At 38.9% G+C, this 19,959-nt stretch overlaps 1 protein-coding gene across 1 annotated transcript in view; it reads left to right on the top strand.

The window, feature by feature from the left end:
- Positions 1-14,839, top strand: part of DCUN1D2 (defective in cullin neddylation 1 domain containing 2) — a 596,128-nt gene extending 581,289 nt beyond the window's left edge. Inside the window, 1 exon segment of the mRNA XM_044071217.1 lies at positions 14,252-14,839. Within this exon segment, the coding sequence (XP_043927152.1) occupies positions 14,252-14,337 (86 nt within the window). The 3' untranslated portion in view covers positions 14,338-14,839.
- The last annotated feature ends 5,120 nt before the right edge of the window (positions 14,840-19,959 follow it).

Here is a 19,959-nt window from a genome sequence, read left to right as displayed (position 1 = left end):
AGATTTGCTCCATCTGTGGGGAATTCCTCAAGTGGAACTGTTTAACTCCTCCCTGAGCAATCAACTGGCAAGATTTTGTTCCAGGACTCCATGCAAGAAGGCCCAGAAGACAGATTGTTCCTGAATGCTTTTCCACCATTTCCACTAATATCCAGGGTATTTCTGAAGATTCCGAAGGAATCTCCCAAGATCATTGTGGTGACGCCCTTCTGCCCCTGGCAACTGTAGTTCTCCCTTCTTTTGGAAATGGTCAGTGACAATTGGCACAAGCTTCCTCATAGACTGACTATACTCACAAGAAAAGGGGTGTTTGATACACCCGGGCATCAGTCAACTTCCTTTTAGGCACCTGCTTACTGAGGACATGCAGCAAGTACTAATGGAGGCAAGAAAGCCTGCTACTAGAAAATCGTTTATTAGCAGATTGAAAAGGTTTTCTAGTTGGTGCCATAACATAACCAACACCCATTCAGGGCTAGTTGTTCTCTGGTTTTACAATATTTATGTGTTTGTTTATAGGCCATTTCAGCACATTTGCCTATGGATCCTCCTCTTTTGATGCAGTCTCATCTCCGTGTTTTTGAAAGGTGTTTGCTTAAGAAACCTCCAAGAAAACTGGTGGGCTCTCCTTGAGATCTTACTTTAGTGTTAGAGAAGCTAACACCTGCTTGATTCGAACCAGCTAACCTGGCTGACTTTAGATTCTTATCATGGAAAAAAGTTTTGATTGCTGTGACCTCTGCATGAATGGTGTACGAGTTGCAAGCTCTTATGGTGAGTCAGCCACATCATATTTTCCGTAGGGATAGAGTTTCTTTGAGGACTAATCCTTTTTATGCCTAAAGTGGTATCAGAGTTTACTTTAAGCTAAACTGTCCATCTTCATTTTTTCTTTCCTGACCCTAAAAATGAGGGAGAAAGGATACTCCATTCCGTGGATGTCCAAAGAAAACTCGTGCTACATCGATAGAAGTAAATCTTTCAAATTTTCAAATCAATTGTTAATTTCTGATGAGGGTAAGTAGAAGGGTCAACCTGTGTCAAAGCAGACTTTTTCCAAATGGTTGTCTAAACCTTTTGCTATACTCGCATAAGAAAACTATTCCAGGCAGGGTCAAGGGCCACTCTACCAGTGCCTTGGCTTCATCTTTGGCTTTTTGGAAAAGGTTGGATTTATAGAAGTGCTGTAGAAGCTGCTACTTGGTCCTCTGTATATGTTTTTACAAAGCACTGTAAACTTGATTCCTTCTCTAGGTTCAGATCTTGCTTTGTTAGGACCATTCTCCAGGGCCACTTAGACTCTTCTCCTTCCACCTCCTAAACGTAGTTAGCTAAGGGAATCTATTATAGCTAAGGCTATACTGCAGCAGTGATCAATATGGTGAACATAGTACAGTTGTGTAAGTAAACTTACCATAACAGCCTGTAGCGGTGATCATTCAAACATGTATTTTTATGATATGTTTACTTACACAACTGTGCTCTCATACTTAAAGGACTGCCTGCCTTGCTTGGATTACTTTCAAATACTTAGTAATGCTGTACAATTATATATTTTCTATTATTACTTTTTGTTTTGTTTTGACTTAAGACAAATTTACCTTCGCTACTTCTACTACTATTGTCTGATCTGATTAATATACAGTGATTAACTAGAAATATATGGACTGAAAATCCTCCACACAGAGAAGTTTCTTACACTGTTTCATTTTGTATAGTTTCTAACCTCTGCACCTTGCAGAATGTTTCTGTACTGCTTTACCATAGTGCTGTTGTACTTCCCCTGGAAATTTGGCACATTGTATTTAAAGACTGTTCGCATTCTTTTCTATTATCTAGCATCCCTCTTTACCTGCAGTTATAATTAATTGAATTAAATATATAAAGGAGTGTTAACTTACCGCATGCTTATAATTAACAATTTGTTGCCCTAAAGTAAATTCTAGACCTTCTGCATGTTGCCTTCACTTTTTAAATCCATTAACATACAGAAATGAAATACACTGTTCTTATTTTTCACATTAACTATCTGACCTGCATCAGTCCTTTTCATAAAAATAAAAAAAATCAGAAATGCATATTTAGTACCACCTCATAAAATGTGATGTAATCTGTAACACACTTTAAAGCATTTGGTTTCTAGAACAGCTGGTCATTATAAATTACAAATTATATGTAAATGTAGCAAGTAACATGGATAATGTAAAGAGTTTAAAGTTATAAAAAGTGCACAGAATAAGCACTGTAACATTAAGGCAATTTAGGACTGAAGGAGTCATTGTAGACTGATGCAGAAAACTTTCTCCACTTGTTCATTTTCCTTAGTTACCCCCTTATAGCAGATTAATTCAGTGATTAGTAGATGACTAAATAAGTTTATTCTTTTTTCATTTTGCATAGCTGAAATTTTCATTTGCCTTTTTAATGCTTTAAACAATTTTTCCTTTATGCAAGCAAGAATGCCAAATAGAGGGTGTGTGTTATTGTGTAAATGACTCGCATTGAGAGGGGTTCTGTAGCCCAACACTGCAGGTTTATTGTGCTTGGAGAATGGGCTGTCTGTTAAATTTTTATATATATATATATATATATATATATATATATCTATATATATATATCTATATATCTATATATATCTATATCTATCTATATCTATCTATATCTATATATATATATATATATATATATTTATATATATATATTTATATATATATATATATATATTTATATATATATACACACACATTCTCTTTTGTATATTTTTGTTGCAAAACATATATGTAATTGTTAGAGGAAGTATTTTCTATCTAAAATGTAAGTATGCACGTATTTAATGTTTAACATACACACATTCAGAAACACAGGCAGACACTCACACATATACATAGATATTCATATACAGAAACACACACAAGTTACAGCAGCTTTGTTGAGTGAACACAGCCTCAGATGTATCATTGGATGCAAATGAATAAAAATAAATAAATAAATAACAGAGCCCTCCATTTTGTCCCATAGTATTTCTCTGTATATTGATTCACTGATACATCACAGAGGATTAATAATGACAAACATTGTTTCCTACCTGTTACTGTTTAACTTGCTGATGGACTGTCTGTATCAGTCAGCGCTCAGGGTCTCTTGCGCAAGCTGACACACACACACACACTATTCTTTTTTTACGTATTTAATTTCACTTTTTTAATTTTACACTCAGTAAAACATTGCTTAGCAAGTGTTAAAAAATGGCAGACATTTGCTTTTTTTTTTTTTGTACTGTAAAGGCTTCACAGCAGTGTACTATACCGCTGTAAATCTGTGGACTTGCCTTTTACTGGACAATACCTGTAAATTAACACCCTTCTTGAGAATGTTTATGTTGCCCATCTCTAAAACACAGTAAAAATATTTCCTTAGTGACTGTATTTCTTGTTTATAGTATCCATCATATTTTCCTCTCTTTTGCTGTTTAGCAGTTTCATATACTTCTCCCTTTTCCATTTGGTTGTAATCTTGACACTTTTTATAACCAAAGGAGGATGTACTGAAGTATCCATTTTCCACTTTAGTACAGCTGTTCATATCATTTCCTGACCTAAACTGGTTCTATATAGTATACATTCCTTCCTCCCTCCCAGCATTTCTTGACCGAAAGTGGCTCTAATATACATTTCTGTCTCTCCCAGCAGTACTTCTACCTGTCTTTTCACATGAATTGTCATTGTGCTGACACTGCAGTGCAACATGGGGGAAGAGATGCTGCATTCATGAGTGTATCGTTCTTCAGATGAGATGTTAAACAGTGGCCCCATCTGCCTTAGTTTGGGGTAGCTCAGGTAGATGCAAAAGATCCCATGGCACCTGTCAAAAGGGTAGTGGGAGTTCCCTGATGCCCTGGCTAAATTTCCCCTGTTAGTTTAAGTACCACCTCTGGTCCTCCCTGAAAAGAGGTTATTGGCCTAGTGGGACTAACCCAATCAGCAAAGGATAAATAAAATAAATACATTTATTTCCTCAGTTAATAGGAGTAATAAACCAGTTATATGCTCATTGTTATCCTCTAGTTCCCTTAGTATTAGTGCAACGTGAGACATGTGAATCATTCATAGTTCAGTGGTATAGGAGTATACCTGTGTGCACAGTGCAGTTCAGTTACAAAAGGGTAAAACATGTAGATTCCGTTGAGCATTTGATGAAGACTTTCTGTGAATGCAGTTCTGATGCAGTTGTCACTGTGTCCTTCCCAGTCAGTGGAGGACAACATAGACTGGGCTGTCTTTGTAAGCACTCATATGTATTTTGATATTGGGTGATTTTGTTTTAATTGGATTCAGAATCATCAGCTTGTAGACCTGCAATAAAAGCTGACGTTTTTACCACTTGCATCAGTCACCAGCTTCATTCATGATCAGGTAGCAACTTGAAGGAGTTGAGGAAGAAGATGACCATATCAGTGCTGTAGTTTCTTCTGGCCATTAAATTCCCATAATTAGAAAATACCTGGAAATAAAATCTTTAGAATGCTGACAGAAGTGCAAGGAAAAATGTTTCATTATTATTTACAGAAGGAAAATAAATAAATCAATATTAGTAAATGTGTTCGCTGGAGCACAAGGGATAAAAATGATGCATGTGACTGATTGTAGTCCCTCGTGTGATGTGAAGGGTGCTATTTCAGACTTTCAGAACTGTAAGCAAAATGCTGTTATAATCTTGGTGAATGTTTGTGAAATACGATTTCACACTACTCTTGAACATGGGGGTGTTTGAGACTGGTCTACTTCATAACATTGAAATTTCATAACTTTGAATTTCATAACATTGAAACCATAACATCAGAAATTCAAAATACTAAAAACCCAAAACATTGAAAATTCAGAACATTGAAAGTGTGCTTCATAACATTGAAAACTACAATGCATATTTAAATAACATCCTCTCCACCTACAACACCCGCTAACTAACAAACACACTTTCTACTACGTTTCTGCAGGGGGGCAAGCTCACTTCATCCCCCATGTGGGGAGGCTGTGCTCCCCACCCCCATAAAGTAAATATACCAACTCCAGAATTGCACTACAGTGGAATAAAAGTTAATTTCCGAACCTCAGTGATACAGTGAGGTTAGGAAGTTAACTTTTTTCCACTGTAATGCAATCTTGAGTTGGCATATTTAATTTACGGGGGGGGGTGTGAGGCAGAGCCCCGCACATGGGCGATGCAGGGGGGCTTGCCCCCATGTAGAAACGTAGTAGATAGTGTGTTTGTTAGTTTGGTGGTGTAGGTGGAGAGGATATTATTTACATATGTATTGTAGTTTTCAATGTTATGAAGCACACTTTCGATATTCTGAGTTTTCAATGTTTTGGGTTTTCAATATTTTGGTCTCAATATTATGAAATTCAACATTATGAAATTTCAGTGTTATGAAGTAGACCCATTTGAGACCAGTATTTGAACAATATTTAGTCATACAGAAGTTATGGTTATGCTGTAGTTCTAACATAGGTAAGTTTAGCACCATTTTCATGTGCCATGTTGTACCAAGAAGCAAGACCTACTAAGCTGAATATGTAGCCCATTATCACTTAGTATAAACTGTAGTACCTGTTCTGTGGAGAGATGTTTTGGTTTATTTAGTAATATTTGCATTACTAGGTCTTTACCCCTGTACAAGGAAGACTTCTAGGTATAAGACTTCTAGGTATTGTTCACATGGAAGATAACAACATAGCTTTTCTGTGGATAAATAGATTCCACTGTATTCAGTCAAGATATTTAACAGCATGATCTAATGTTGTCATTTTCATTTGTTCCTCAACTGATGGGTCTAGGATCCGTCCCCTGATCTGGCTGAGCCGCATTTACTGTACTTTTTGATCAACTGTCCAGCCCATCCCGTTACCCACAATGCCCCATCAACCCAGCCCATCCCTTTACCCACAATGCCCCATCAACCCTACAATATCTAAGATATCGTTTGCCGCATTATAGCTACAGACACATAGCCTTCTCATTGAGCTTTGGGGTGTATTTTGTAGTAAATGTGACATCTTTCCATTTTTTTTCTTACAGTTCCACTTCTCCCTTACTGTCATTTTTTTGAATATCTATCCCGCAAGGTCTAATTTCTGTTATTTCCCTTTTCTTTCTACCCTCTGTAGTTCTCCATACCATTGTTGGTACTTTCCTTCTGTTATCTGTTTTTTTCCTACTTTTCAGAGGGTAATCCTTTTTCTACCATTGTTGGTAGCTTTCTCTAGCTCTTTTTAGTCTTAAGATAGTTTAAGCTAGTGTTCTTTTTTAACTACTGTCAACCTGTCTTCCTTTATTTTGGCTACTGTGGCTGACAAACCCACTGGGTTTATGAAATGCACTTCCTGTGGGCATAAAATCCCCAATTCTGATGCACAAAGGGAGTGTGTTTATTGTCTGGGCGCTGCTCCTTTAGACATTGCAGTCACAATTTGTGCTGGGTTCAGCACTGGGGCCCTCAGCAACTGGTGTAACAAACAGGTCCTAAAGGGCCTGCTACCTTCATCTTCCACTCCCTCAGTTCCTTCTTCTGGAGCTTTAACCCCTGGAAAAAAATCTAAGTCCTGTTCAAAGGCAAAAAAAAAAAATCCAGGAAGTGGTCTCCCCCTCACTGTCCTAAATCACCTCTGATTTTGGAACCTCCAGTCAAATTACTGAATAAGTCAAATCTGACACTTATCAAGCCAAAGTCTCAAAGGACACAATCACCCAAGTTCTGTCTGGAGCCTATCACTCCTTGGCTCTATTCTCCCTTCCTCCAAGAGACCCCTAGGAGACAGTTTTAGACCCAGTCTACTACTACCTCCATCAGGTCTTCCAGGAGCCTGTCCGAATCTGACATGGACAGGATAATGAGAAAGTTGCTCAGATTCAAATCGGGGTTATCCTGGCTCTGGCTCCATCAGATCAGTGAGCCTCCCTTCTGTTTTCCCACGCAGTAATTTCTCCTTTGATTCGACTGGAAATGTTATACTATTTTCACAAATTCCCCCAAACAAAACGAAAAGGCAGTTTGATGTTCCACCCAGTCTGAGTTAGGCAGCAGCTCTAGAAATTTGAAAGCTGCTAGACGAGAGTCATCCAGGATGTCCTACCAGACCAGAAAAGATTCAGAATTTACTCAAGATTCCTTTTAGTGCCAAAGAAAACAGGCGACCTGAGACCAATTCTGGACCACAGTAAATTGAATCAGTTTGTAATGAACTCGTGTTTCGAATGGTCATGGTTTAGTCAATTCTGCCATTTCTGCGAAAGGAAGATTGGATGTGCTCAGTCAATCTTCAGGGTGCATACTTATCATATCAAGGTGAATAGATGATAGTGAAAATATCTGTGCTTTTGGCTGAGAGCCAGTCACTATCAGTTCAGAGCCCTGCCATTTAGTCACACCACTGCCCCTATGGTGTTTATCAAATGTGTGGCAGAGGTAGTAGCTCATTGCTAGGATTTAGAGTGTTTTCATACCCATGACAACTGGCGTCTCACTGTCCCAACCAGCCATCTCCTCAAAAAATTCAGGGAATACTTACTCCAATTATGTCAATCCCTAGGCATCACAGTCAATGTTTGCAAATCATATTTCATCCTTTTCAGAGCCTGGAATTCATAGGTGCTGATTTGTACACAGTCGGTCAGATAGCATTCTTCCACCAAATATGTATCAAGAAAATAAGTAATCTCACACCCTTCTCCATACAGTTTGATATTTCAGATGTTAGGGTTGATGACAGTGGCCATAACCTTGGTTTCTATAGCTCGCATTTATGTGCACATTCTTCAGTGGACTGTAGCTGTTCAGTGGTCGAATTCTTCACCATCCCTTGTCTTCACCAGTCAAACTTGCACAAGTATGCAAAAACCACCTGCATTGGTGGATTTATTTGAAGTTTCCCATGACCACCCTGGCTTTCCACCCCCAGTGGTCACAGTAATCACAGATGCCTTCCAGTTGGGGTGGGGGGACATTTCTTGGGGAGGACAGTCCAAGGCAGGTGGTCCCCAGAAGAGACCAGTTCACACATCAGTATCCTGGAGATGAGAGTGGTCCTTCTAGCTTTGCAGGCCTTCCAGGAAGCCCTTCCTCCTGGGACAATTGTGATTCAAACCAACAACATGTCTGTGGTTTGGTACGTCAGGAAACAGAGGAAACCCAATTTTATTCTCTTTGTTGAGAGGCATTGAGAGTGAGGCAGTGGCCAATCTCCTCCAACCTCTTTCTTATGGCACCGCACATCCCGGGGAAATCAAGTGTGCTAGAGGACAAACTCAGCAGGTCCATTCTGATGCCTCATGAGTGGTCTCTCAATCAGTTAGTGGTTGAGAGGATATTCTGATGATGGGGTCAACCCATGCTGCAATCTGTTTGCTTCTCTCCACAACAGCAAGTGCAGCAAATTCATTACCCTAATCCCCCCCTCCAGTGTAGTCACCAACAGATGCTGTAGTCCACATTTGGCCCATCAGTCACCTTTACGCATATCCCCCCATACCTCTAATTCACAAATTCTTACAGAAGACGCTTCAGTTGATGAGCACAGTTATCCTCATTGCCCTTTTTTGGCCTCAAGAGTGGTTCCCTTTTTTTTTTTTTTGGTCTCACTTTCGCTGTCCACCCTGGGTACTGCACCCCAGTCCAGACCTTCTCTCTCTCATCCCATGGGGGTGGATCACCTGGACATTACAGGCCTCAGTTTGACCATATGGTTTCTCCAATTTTACTGATGATTAGACAGACCAAGCTTTCTTCCCTGGTCCAGTAGATATTGCTGTCATCCGAGAAGGCCTCTGCTAGGAAGATCTACAAAAGCAAATGGAAAGAGATTCTCTGTTTGGGTTCTCTAGGGGTAATTAGACCCTTTCAACGCCATTTTTCCTGCTGTCTTGGAGTTTTTAACATCTGTTTTTCAAGAAGGGGCTAGTTTCTCTACTATCAAAGTGCAGTTGGCAGCCATATCTAATTTTTATTCAGGGGAAAATGTTTCCTCTTTAGCTTCATCAAAACTGTGTAAGGCTTTTCTTAAAAGTACCTTTTTGATTAGGCCCCCAGTGAAGGACTCTACCCCACACTTTGATTTAATGGTTGTACTGTTGGTTTTACTCAGTCCTTTTGAGCTATTGGCTAGATTTGACCCAAAGTTTTATATTAAAACTGCTTTTCTAGTGGTTATTAAATCTGTGAGACGAGTATCTAGGCTCCAGGTTTTCTTCCAAATCCCCTTACTTGATTTTCCACAAATATAACATATCTATGGACCAATCCATCCTTCTTGCCCATTTTAGTTTTGGAGGCAAATATTGACCAAGTCATTAATTTGCCTGTTTTCTTTCCCAGTTTTGCTAATAAAGGTTAATACTTGCTTCAACTGTTGGATGCACACAGACAGCTCTGCTTTTAGCTCCATAGAACAAAAGATTTCAGAAAAAAAAAATCAATTGTTTCTCACCCCCCCCCCAGCGAATTGGGTAGACCAGTTTCTAAAGTTACTTTAGCTAGATGGTTGATAGACTGCATATAGTTTGTCTGCAGTCAGTGAGGTTTGTCCTTACCCAGACCTCCTAAAGTACCTTCCACCAGGTCCATGGCGACTTTATCCACTTTCTGGTCTAGGAATTCAATTGATGACATTTGTGCCGCAGCTACTTGATCCAGTGCGCATACATTAATTACATATTACAAATTGAATTTGACTTCCAGAAACAAGGCTCCATGAGAGCCACCCAAGGTTCATGTAGCTGGGGATTCTGTCCCATCAGTTGAAGAATGAATAAAAATGACAACATCAGATATTAGTTGTATACTTGCCATAAATATGCATCTGTGTTGTCCATTTTCATTCTTCTTCTTCAGCTTCCCACCATCTTCCCCCTTTATTTTTCCTAGAGTAACCATATGATTACTGTGGAACCCCTTTCACACTTTTGAGCCCCAGTCCTTTCTACCAGCCTTCTTTCTGTCATTGCCTGAGGTTAGCTATCTCTGTTGGTTTTGGGGCAGCAAACTCAGTTTAAGGTATTGTAGTGTTGCTGGGGCATTATGGGTAAAGAGAGGAGCTTGAGAGTTGGATCCAATAGTCTAGTAAATGCAGCTGAACCAGATACAAGGATGGATCTGATACCCATCTGTTAAGAAAGAATGAAAATAGACAAAACAGATGCACAGTTACAGTGAGTCTAGAACTTTAATTTACACACTTGATAAATTTTTCAGGACTGAAGTGTATTTTGAAAAACAAGAAAAAAAAAAAGAGAATAAAATCTTGTGGTGGTTATTTGTGTTTCTAGTTAGTACTTTTATTTTGTCATAGTCTTTGTTTTTTTAAGTTTATTATAAAGCCGTTTGGGATTTTACTATATGGTTGTCACTTTGAGTACTGAAACATAGTCCTTATACCTCCTCTCCTAATGGAGAGGAAGTATTTCGCTGTTTAGTAAAACAGTAATAGGTATCCTTACATTCATTGATCTTTAATTTGGTGCACACACTCCTAGCAGTACATACAGCTTTAGTCTTGCATTATGGCACTGACATCAGTCTCACACCAGCCATTTCACTGTCCTGGCTCACACGATTGTGATCTTCTTACAACTTATCAGGGTGGAACACATCCTTTCTAAACTCTGAGAACTATCAAGTTTTTAAGGTTATTGTCTATTGCAATACCTTTGCTGGTCTGTGTATCAGACATGTTTAATTTTCAGTGTTTTTGACATTTTTACCCGTACTGATTTACAAGATCCAATATTAGGCCTGTTCGGTTATTTTAGGATGAGGACTGGATTGTGAAAACTGGAATTGATGGGGTAAGTCTCTTGATACTGAAAGAGATTGGTCACTCCATTCAGCTGTTCTGTTGAGACTGATTTGTTAAAACTTGTACCTATTTTTTGTTTAATGTTAGTGTCTTTAATTCAACTTTGATACAAGTGAAGACTTATTTTGTTATCTTGGAGATATTGTACTCTTGCAACCCGTGCCCAGGCCAACAGCCCCATCAGTCTCGCTCTTCTTATGACTCTGATGAAGAGCAAGCTAAAAATGATTTATTGGCCAAATTTGGGACATATGCCTCCAGATGAGTCATCTTAATCTACAAAAAAATTAAGAGGCAGACTTAAAATTTCTAATTCTTATAGATCTGTTCTTTTAGGAAACTGTTTTTGAAAGATGGTATAAATAAATTAAAGTGATGTGGCTACAAAGTGCTATTTTCTTCATCTTAAAAAGGGAACAGGCGTAGTTGCTATATCATGTAAAAAAAAAAAAACCTGTACCCACAAGCATTTCTTTTTATAATAAAAGTAATGTGATTTTTTTCCCATAAATATAACTATCAAAATAGGATTTCAACTTTGGCCAATTTGCACTAGATACCAGGTCTAGTGGGAGTATTACAAAGAGTATAGTAAGTACACTGTTAGGTAAAATGAATGGTCATTTGATTTTAGTAAAAAAAAATGCTAATTGTACCTTCAACAAATGAGTCTAGTGCTACCAAAGAATGTGTAGAATATTAGCAATGGCAAAAGCACAGAAATTGGATATGTGGTTTAGCTTTAAAATATGGAGTCTTAGTTTTATTATACAGTGTGGCAGTTTGTAACCGAAGTATCACAATATCAGTCCTGTAATATATTTTCCATCCCATATGACTAAGGTTATGTGTGCATTTTATTAATAAATAGCTATGTAATTTTTAAGTACTGTCCCACATAATTCTACTGAATCCCTTGCTGACATTTCTTGAGAGTTTGTATGGTGGTACATTTACAGACTTTAATGGATAGAGCTGTGGGCATGGGCTGTGGTGTCTGTGAATGTAATTGCATGTACTGTGTCTGACATCACCAAGGGCAAAGTTCAGTGAACTTTTCGATGATGTCACAGAGAAAATTAAGACTGTATGAAGGATTTAAGTTTAAACATATTGAATTAAAACAAGCATGAATGGCAAGGAAATGTAGCACAGTACTGGAGGCACTACATGCAGTGGTGTATAATGTAAGTGTATATCTGTACATTAAGATTTAAATGAATTTAGGGACTCTTGATTAACCTGAATTTTTGGTCAGTTTTTTGCACTGTGTACCACTGATTTCAGGCTCCCTCCATGACTAAATTTCCCAATGATTCGTCCTTAGAAATTCTGATGCTGCTGTTGCAGCAAGTTTGTCCATCACCGTGAGGGTCACGTCTTTCTAGGGTCCCACAGTTCTTATTTGTGGGTTTCTTGAAACTTTGTCAGTTGCATACACCTGAACAGGATGAGGCCAGGTGAGTAGTCATCATAATGTGGCTCACAAAGGGATTTTTTTTTCACTTTAAGCCCAGCAGCCTCTAGTGTGATAGGTTTATATCACCTAAATAACCATGTAGTGCTGTCACAAGGAAATGACTACCTGGGTAGCAATGTGACCCTCTTTTGCCTGCTAACCTTTCATAGCACTGCATATTAACATGGCTTCAGTATCACCACTAGGGTGTATGGTCTAAATGCATGCCCCTAAGTACATCACCATGTTTTCTATCTGGAAGAAGCAATCCGTTATATGCCTCATTATTCCTTCATTATTCCTTTTCCACCAAGCCAGTTCCAGCAGATGCCAAAGCCCCAGCTGAAATTGGGTCACCTGAGTCAGTCAGGGCTTTATCCCCATATGCTAATGACATTAGTTGAAAACCATACCAGAATTGACAGGAATGTGTACTTTATGTAGTTTTTATCTTCTAAAATAGTATCCTTTAAAGTCATATCATGTCCAGTGTCAGATCATAATGCTGTTTTATTTAATTTAAAAATAAATAATAAATTAGCTACTACTTTGCATGTTCCATATTGTATAGTAAAAATGAGTGAGCTTAAATGGTGATTTTTGAGCCAGTTATATATTTCTTATGATTCACTGAGAACCAATCCCAATGAAATAATTCTGTTAGAGTAACTACAGTGCTGAATTTATGGGAAAGTTGCTTCATGATGTAAAAAAAAAAAGATCAGGATAATTAGTTACTGAAAATATTTGAAAACAGCTACATTTAAAGTACACAAAAAGGAGAATCTCTATTTCTTAATATTGTGCAGTCTGTACATAAAAAAATGGCTTACTTAAGACTGTAAAACAGCCATTACAATGTAGAAAATGAAACTTAAAAGTTATTTCTTAACTCCCACAAGGTTTACGTAGATTAGCTAAGAGGTACAAAATAATTTATAAACATGCCCACAGCCATAGTATTTTTAATAACATAATGAGCAGTCATTCCCACATCCAAGATATTTAAAGGTATTTAAAACCCTAACAGTAATAATGAAATAGAAACTTGTATTGGAGATATTATTTAAAATGCATTTTGATAGTATTTATAAATCTAATTCCTCTGGGGCAAATATACAAGAATTAGATAATTCTGTTAAAAATATCAGTACCCAAGCATCTAAGGATAATATAAAATATTTACTTAGAGTTAGTATATCTCAAAAAATGATCACATCATTGTTAGACTGTGTAAATTTCCACGGCTGGAGGAAAACCTTAACACTGTCTTAAGAATATTAACGTGATCAATTATATTAAAAAGACAAATGGAAAAAAAAATGGTTTAATATACTGACTTAATTGTTTAAATAGAATTCAAAGTGTTAAGAAAAATTTAGGCAAAATCTAGCATTGGCAAAGATGATTAGTTACATAAAAATTTAAGGCAACAATTACAAGGTATTCCTTCTGCAAAAAAAAAAAAAGAAAATTATCCAGGTTTAGTTGTTGAAATTAATATGATGCTAAAAAATGCAAACTATTATGAATCACAGTTGTCATTTGTATTACTAACTTACAAGAGTTATATCTGTGTTTATTGGAATGTCATGGTAGTGCTGATATCCAGATACAATGTTAATGAGAAATCAACAACATTGAAATCCCATTGACACCATTAATATTTGAATTTCTACACCCTGTTTGGTGATCTGAACAGAGGAAGGTAAGCAGTAGAATCTGGAAAAAGTACATGATAATACTTAGCATGGAGTACATCCGCAAACCAGGCCAGCTGTGCTAGTGGTATATATAATAAGTCAGTAGAAAATATTTTTGCCAACAACTGAATGCAGCAAGATTCATTACCGCTGCTTAGCTGAATTCAGAGTAAAACAAAAATGATTGAAAGAGAATTTATTTAGAAGGATTTTGAAACTTCTGTTTATTTTTTTAATACTAGGTGCATGGCCCGTTCTCATAGATGATTTTGTGGAGTATGCACGACCGCTAATCACAGGAAGAAAGCACAAACTGTATAATCATTAAGAAATGGTTATGGACATAAATATTGCACTTTGTGCTACAGTAGACAGTGGAACATTTTGAGCAATAACTGTGCAATGTGTTACTGGTTAAAACAGTAATGGTGAGTTGCCACCAAAGGACCGAAGTTGCTCCCATTTTCTGCTTGAAGGAAGATGATAGCTATCAAAAAGATGCTGTGGAAAGAAAATCAGAAGATAGCTCTCACTTACAGGATACCTGCTTTGGAAGCTTCAGGGAGGAAATCAGAATATATTGCTGTTCATAGGATACTGGCTTCAAATATTGTTTTGGTTGTATCTTATAGAAATGTTGCATGTTTTTATATTTTGAAGATGCTTCCCTTGATGCCATTTTATTACACTGAAGTTTATGAACACAGTATGCCATCCAGTTCATGATTCAAGGTGAACACCAGCAGTTACTTATTTACAGTTGTATTATACTGTACTTATCATGCGAAAAAACTTATTTGTGGTATAAATTAAATTCCAAATGAAAGTTGGTCTGCTTTGTTATGCATCTGTCTTAACAAATTCCATTCTAGAATTCTTTTGATAAAATATAAAGATAGTTGAATTTGTGCATGTCTGAGAAATATCGGCAATGGCTTTAAGGGCAAACTGCCTTTTATATATATATATATATATATATATATATATGTACAGTGTGCAGCGAGCGGTGGTGGTGCTGCGGTAGCGTTGTCACCTTACAGTTAGACGTTGCCCGTTCGATTCTCAGAGCGTCTTCTGTGTGGCGACATGCGTGAATGGGCGTTCCTTCATTGAAGGTTGTTGCGTTAGGCCCGGCAAGCCAGCACGTAAAACTCTACTGCCAATCATTAGCGGACTGGAGTTCCACTGTGGCGACCCCTAACCAGGAAAAGCTGAAAGACAGAAACAGACAAACAGTATGCAGATCTGGTAGGAGAAGGTCCATTTTATCGTCTGTACCAGCATACCCGTCATCACCCTGTCTGCAGTTGAAGACACCTTAGACACTTACACCTCAGCCCAAAAACATAGTCATGGACCACACCAACAGGAGATATGTCTGACAAATGTCATGTCTGTAGTTACTTAACCAATAGAAAAACAGCTAAGTATGGGTTAAGATAGGAAAACAGACAAACGTTTATTTAACATTTGTTTACCAGGAAAGTCTGACTAGTACAAAGCTTATTTTTAGCGGAGGCCTGGGGAGAAATGCCCCAGACACATGTCTTTGAAACGTGGATTGTAATTGTTGCATATGATGCAATTTTGATTTTACTCTGTGGTTTAAGTTCCCCATAACTTCGGTCTCCAAAGCCACCAGTTCCAACAGTGCTCACTTGCTAATGAGATTGTCTCCTGCACACATTCACATTGTTTTCATAATCCCAGTTCTGAACCAACTCACAGCAGTCAAAACCCACAGGAGCCCAACACCCATATTGATACTAGCCAACCCACACCTTCCTCACTACATGAACAACAATTACATGCTAGTCATCCCCAACTACTTGATGATTCCCAAAACCATTCCCACATTTGAAATCTGAACTCGGACACAAACATCCCATCCCATACAGTTCCCTTTCACAAAACATCCCCCACCAGACAGTTCTTTATCACACTATCGCAGTCAACGCATAATCTTCTCACACATCTACTGCCACCATAAAATCTTTAGAATAACATACAAGATACTGACCTAAGCATTTCAGCCATGTCAGTAATACCCACAACCACATGAACCCACTTCCATCAAAAGTCACGAGCTCCACTATTGGCCCTTTATCAGAATTTCCCACAGTCTGACCCCACAGTCTAATCTTTCTCAACTTTCTGTACATTCATACAGTGACTGAGGCATTCTCTTGGTTGGAATAGTTGAGACAAAAACTGGAAGCTGAATTTCTTAATTAAGGTTGGACTCTGTTGCTGCTTTAACCATAAAAGAGGGGATGTGGACCATTCTTAATGATGTAATAGCCTATAGCTACTTTACACCATTGTGGACCATTCTTAATGATGTAATAGCCTATAGCTACTTAGGGATTTCACCCGATCGATGGTAAGTGCTAATCTTCTATTCCTGGCAGAAAAGTTCACTTTAGGAAGCACTTACACACACAAATTATATATTTTTTCTATTTTTAACTGATATTAAGACTGTCCCTCTTTAAAAATACCAGCAATTCCTTTTACCGGTACCTCAAAACCAAAGGAGAGAAGGATTCTATTCCAGAATGTTTCTGGCACCATTGAAGAATCCTTCTTGGAGACCAGTACTCGACATAACCTTTCGCAACTTGTTTGTGAACGTGCCAGAGTTCTAGATTTTGACGTTACAAAGTCTTACCTTCTATTCCTTTTCTTGGTTTCATGGTAACTCTAGATTTAAAAGATGCTTATCACATCCCTATTGCCTAAGTGTTTATAGAGTTTTCCTGTGATTTTCTGTGTCTGGGCCACATTTTCAGTTCGCTGCATTCTCCTTTGAGTTATCTGCAGCTCCAAAGGTATTTACAAAATGTCTATCTCCAGTGACAACTCACTGCAGATAGCAGGGCATTCCTATATTTCCTCATTTAGACTACTTACTTATCTGTTTAGAGTCTTTTTTCCAGGTGTCAGGAGTTCCGTACATGGGTTACAAATCTCTTTCTCAGTGTGGGCTTTCATGTCAACAGTTAAAAATCCTCATTGGTTCTTTCTCATAGGATTGTGTTTCTAGTATGCCTTATAGACCCTTCACTGCAAAAAAGCATTCTTAACCCAGGAGAAGGTGGACTTGCAAGTGGAAATCTTCCTGAACTTCTCAAATTAGTATTCAAGCTTCATCCAGACAGTATTTCAGGATTTGATGGTAAATGACATCAATAAATTCTCATGATTTCTCTTGGCAGGTTGCACATGAGAAAAATCTAGTGGTTCGTAAAAAATTATGTGGACCCAGCATTCTCACCTTCTGGAATTTCATATTCCAGTTTTGGGTTTTGTAAAGAGAGAACTGATGTAATGGAGATAAATTTCTCCAGGTTTCCCATTCTTTCATCTAACTCCAGCTCAGTCTGTGATAGACTCCTAAGGTTTTGATTGGGGAAGTTTCAGTGGGATAAAAGATCAGGGTATTTGGAACAAAATAGACTGACCAAAGCACAAATGTCAAGGAGAATGTTGGCTGTTATCAACGCAATAAAGTTTCAGTATCATCTTTAGTTCTCATGAGCTCTGCAGGTGTTTACAGACAACGCCACAATGATGTATATAAACAAATGAGGACACCAGGCCTCATCCACTGTGCAGGCTGGCTGTGGTGGTGTAAATTTTTAACCCTCCAAGCTTACTTCATTTTGTCATAGCCAAATGGAGTGGCAGATAAACTGAGCAGGACCAGGGCAGACCACCTTGGGTGGAAATTGAACAAGGGAGTTGTCCAAGAATTGATCCACTTGTGAGAAATACCTCAAAAACATCTGATGTGAAGTTTTTCAATCTCGCCATTCATTCTTAACTGATGGGTTCAGAGCCGATCCCTCTGCTCTGGTACAGCCACATGCAAAGCTCGAGGTCATCGAGTAGCTTGAGGTCAAGCCCCTATCCCATGATGCACTGTGAATCACCTCGGATCTAGTTTGCCACGGCATCTGATTGGAGGTTCCAGTGAAAGCTTGGACCAGTAAACTTTAAAAAGTTTCTATTTAGTAGCTTATTATATAGCATTAGCAATTTTTTGACATGGGTAGTTGGATAGTTAGCTCTTATAGCTTCCTTGCAGTTCCCCTTCCAGTGTGTTTATATATATATTTACTCTTTAAATATTTGGCCTCATTGTTTTGGCCTAGTTAACTTTGAGAGTGTGTGTGTGTTTAGATAGCTTATTCTATAGTAGTTATAGTTAAGAGTTTTTTGGATATCTTTATCTTAGGCTCGTCTGTGTGTGTGTTTAGAGCCTGTTAATATTATTTTCACGCTAGTTTTTGATCCGCATTTGTTTAGAGTAGTACCATGGCAGATAAGGACAAACATCCTACGTCCAGTTTTAAAAAATGTCCGGACTGTAATCAAAAAATCAGTCACTGATGGGCATGTTACCTGTGTATATTGTTTGGGGGCTGTCCACTTGCAAGAATCTTGTGCTATCTGCCATTCCTTTTCATCCAGGGTTCTTTTAGAGAGAAAAAGGAAGTTAATGGACAGGGGTTTGATAAAACACACTTTTCAAAAGGCATTGAGTGACCAGGATGTTGCAAGTAAATCTTCTAAGTCCCCCAAATCATCTGTTGAATCTAAGGACTCCAAGCATTCAAAAAAATCTGAGACGTCGGCTCCACAGGTTTCGGAGCCGACTGTCTTTTCTTTTCAGAGCCGGCCCACAACCTTTGAGCCAGTATCCAAAGTGCCTCAGTCACCATTACTCCATTCGGCACCATCTGTTCATTCATCTAGGTCATCTGTCAGCCTTTCAGATTTGGATATGGATCGATTGATGCAGAAGCTTCTACAGGCACCAGGCCTTACTGAATTGTTCTTGGCTCCGACCCAAGCGGCTTCGGAGGCGAAGACCACCACTCCTGTTTTGTCTACTCCTCCTCCAAGCCATACCGTCTCTTTGGAGCCAGAAGAATCAGACCGGTTGATCGTGGAGCCATTGGGGTCGAGGCCTGTTCCAGTGTCCTTGGCACCATCCACTCTGACACCCTCTGCGCCGACTGGGGATTCTAGGAGCCAACACTCTCCATTCTGATCCGGAGAGGATAGTCTAACCGAGTTGTCTGTGCTGACTCTCCCTCTCAGGGCTTCGACTCGGATGAGCTCGGCTCCTACCTCAGGCTCGGAGCCTACCGCCTCGGTGCGAGAGGGTTTGACGGTTCTCTCAGATCTGTTGACTCCTTCCCATCGGTGCAGTGGTGCCTTCAATGCCATGAGGAGAGCTTCGTCTCCCAAGACATCCTCGACTGCAGGCCTTGCTTCCTCATTCCCTAAAGCGCCTGTGTCTGCTTCTGCTTCCATGATCCAGGCTAAGCGTAGAGACCCAAAGCCCCAGTTAGAACCACAGGGTGGCCCCTGCTCTTCCAAGACCTCTCCAGAAGCCCCCACTGAGGAGACTTCTAGGAAGAGATTGTGCAAGAGGAGGCACTTGGACTCCCCACAGGAGTCTTTAACATCTGATACTGACTTGGATGAATCAGAAGGGTCCCCCTCTGAGGATATCTCCTTTGCTGCGATACTTGGGCAGAGGGATGAGTGGCAGTCCAGAAACCCTACTGAGGATGAGTCAGTTCTCCTAAAGGCTTTTGGGTCTCAACCCTCCACCTCTTGGGTGTCTCTGACCTTCGATGAGCTCATGCAGTTGGTTTCTTGAAGGGCGTGGGAGTCACCAGATTCTACGGAGCCTGTCCCTAGGAGGCTTAACAAATTTATATCAGCCCCACTAGACAAAACGTTCTTAGCCTTCCTGTTGATGTGATGGTGGTGGCAGTGGCCACCAAAAAGGAAATGTCTGAGACTTCCTCGTCTATCCATCCTCCTAATAGAGAGTCTAGGATTATGGATAGATATGGGAAACACATGTTCAGTTCAGCGACTTTTGCTCTCCATTCACTGAATTACTTAACTCATTTTACTTAAACGAACA

Source organism: Protopterus annectens, chromosome 5.part0, assembly GCF_019279795.1.
Source record: "Protopterus annectens isolate FY-2018-M chromosome 5.part0, PAN1.0, whole genome shotgun sequence".
NCBI lineage: Eukaryota > Metazoa > Chordata > Ceratodontiformes > Protopteridae > Protopterus > Protopterus annectens.
Note: the sequence above shows the minus strand (reverse complement) of the source record. Positions and strands in the feature narration are given on the sequence as shown.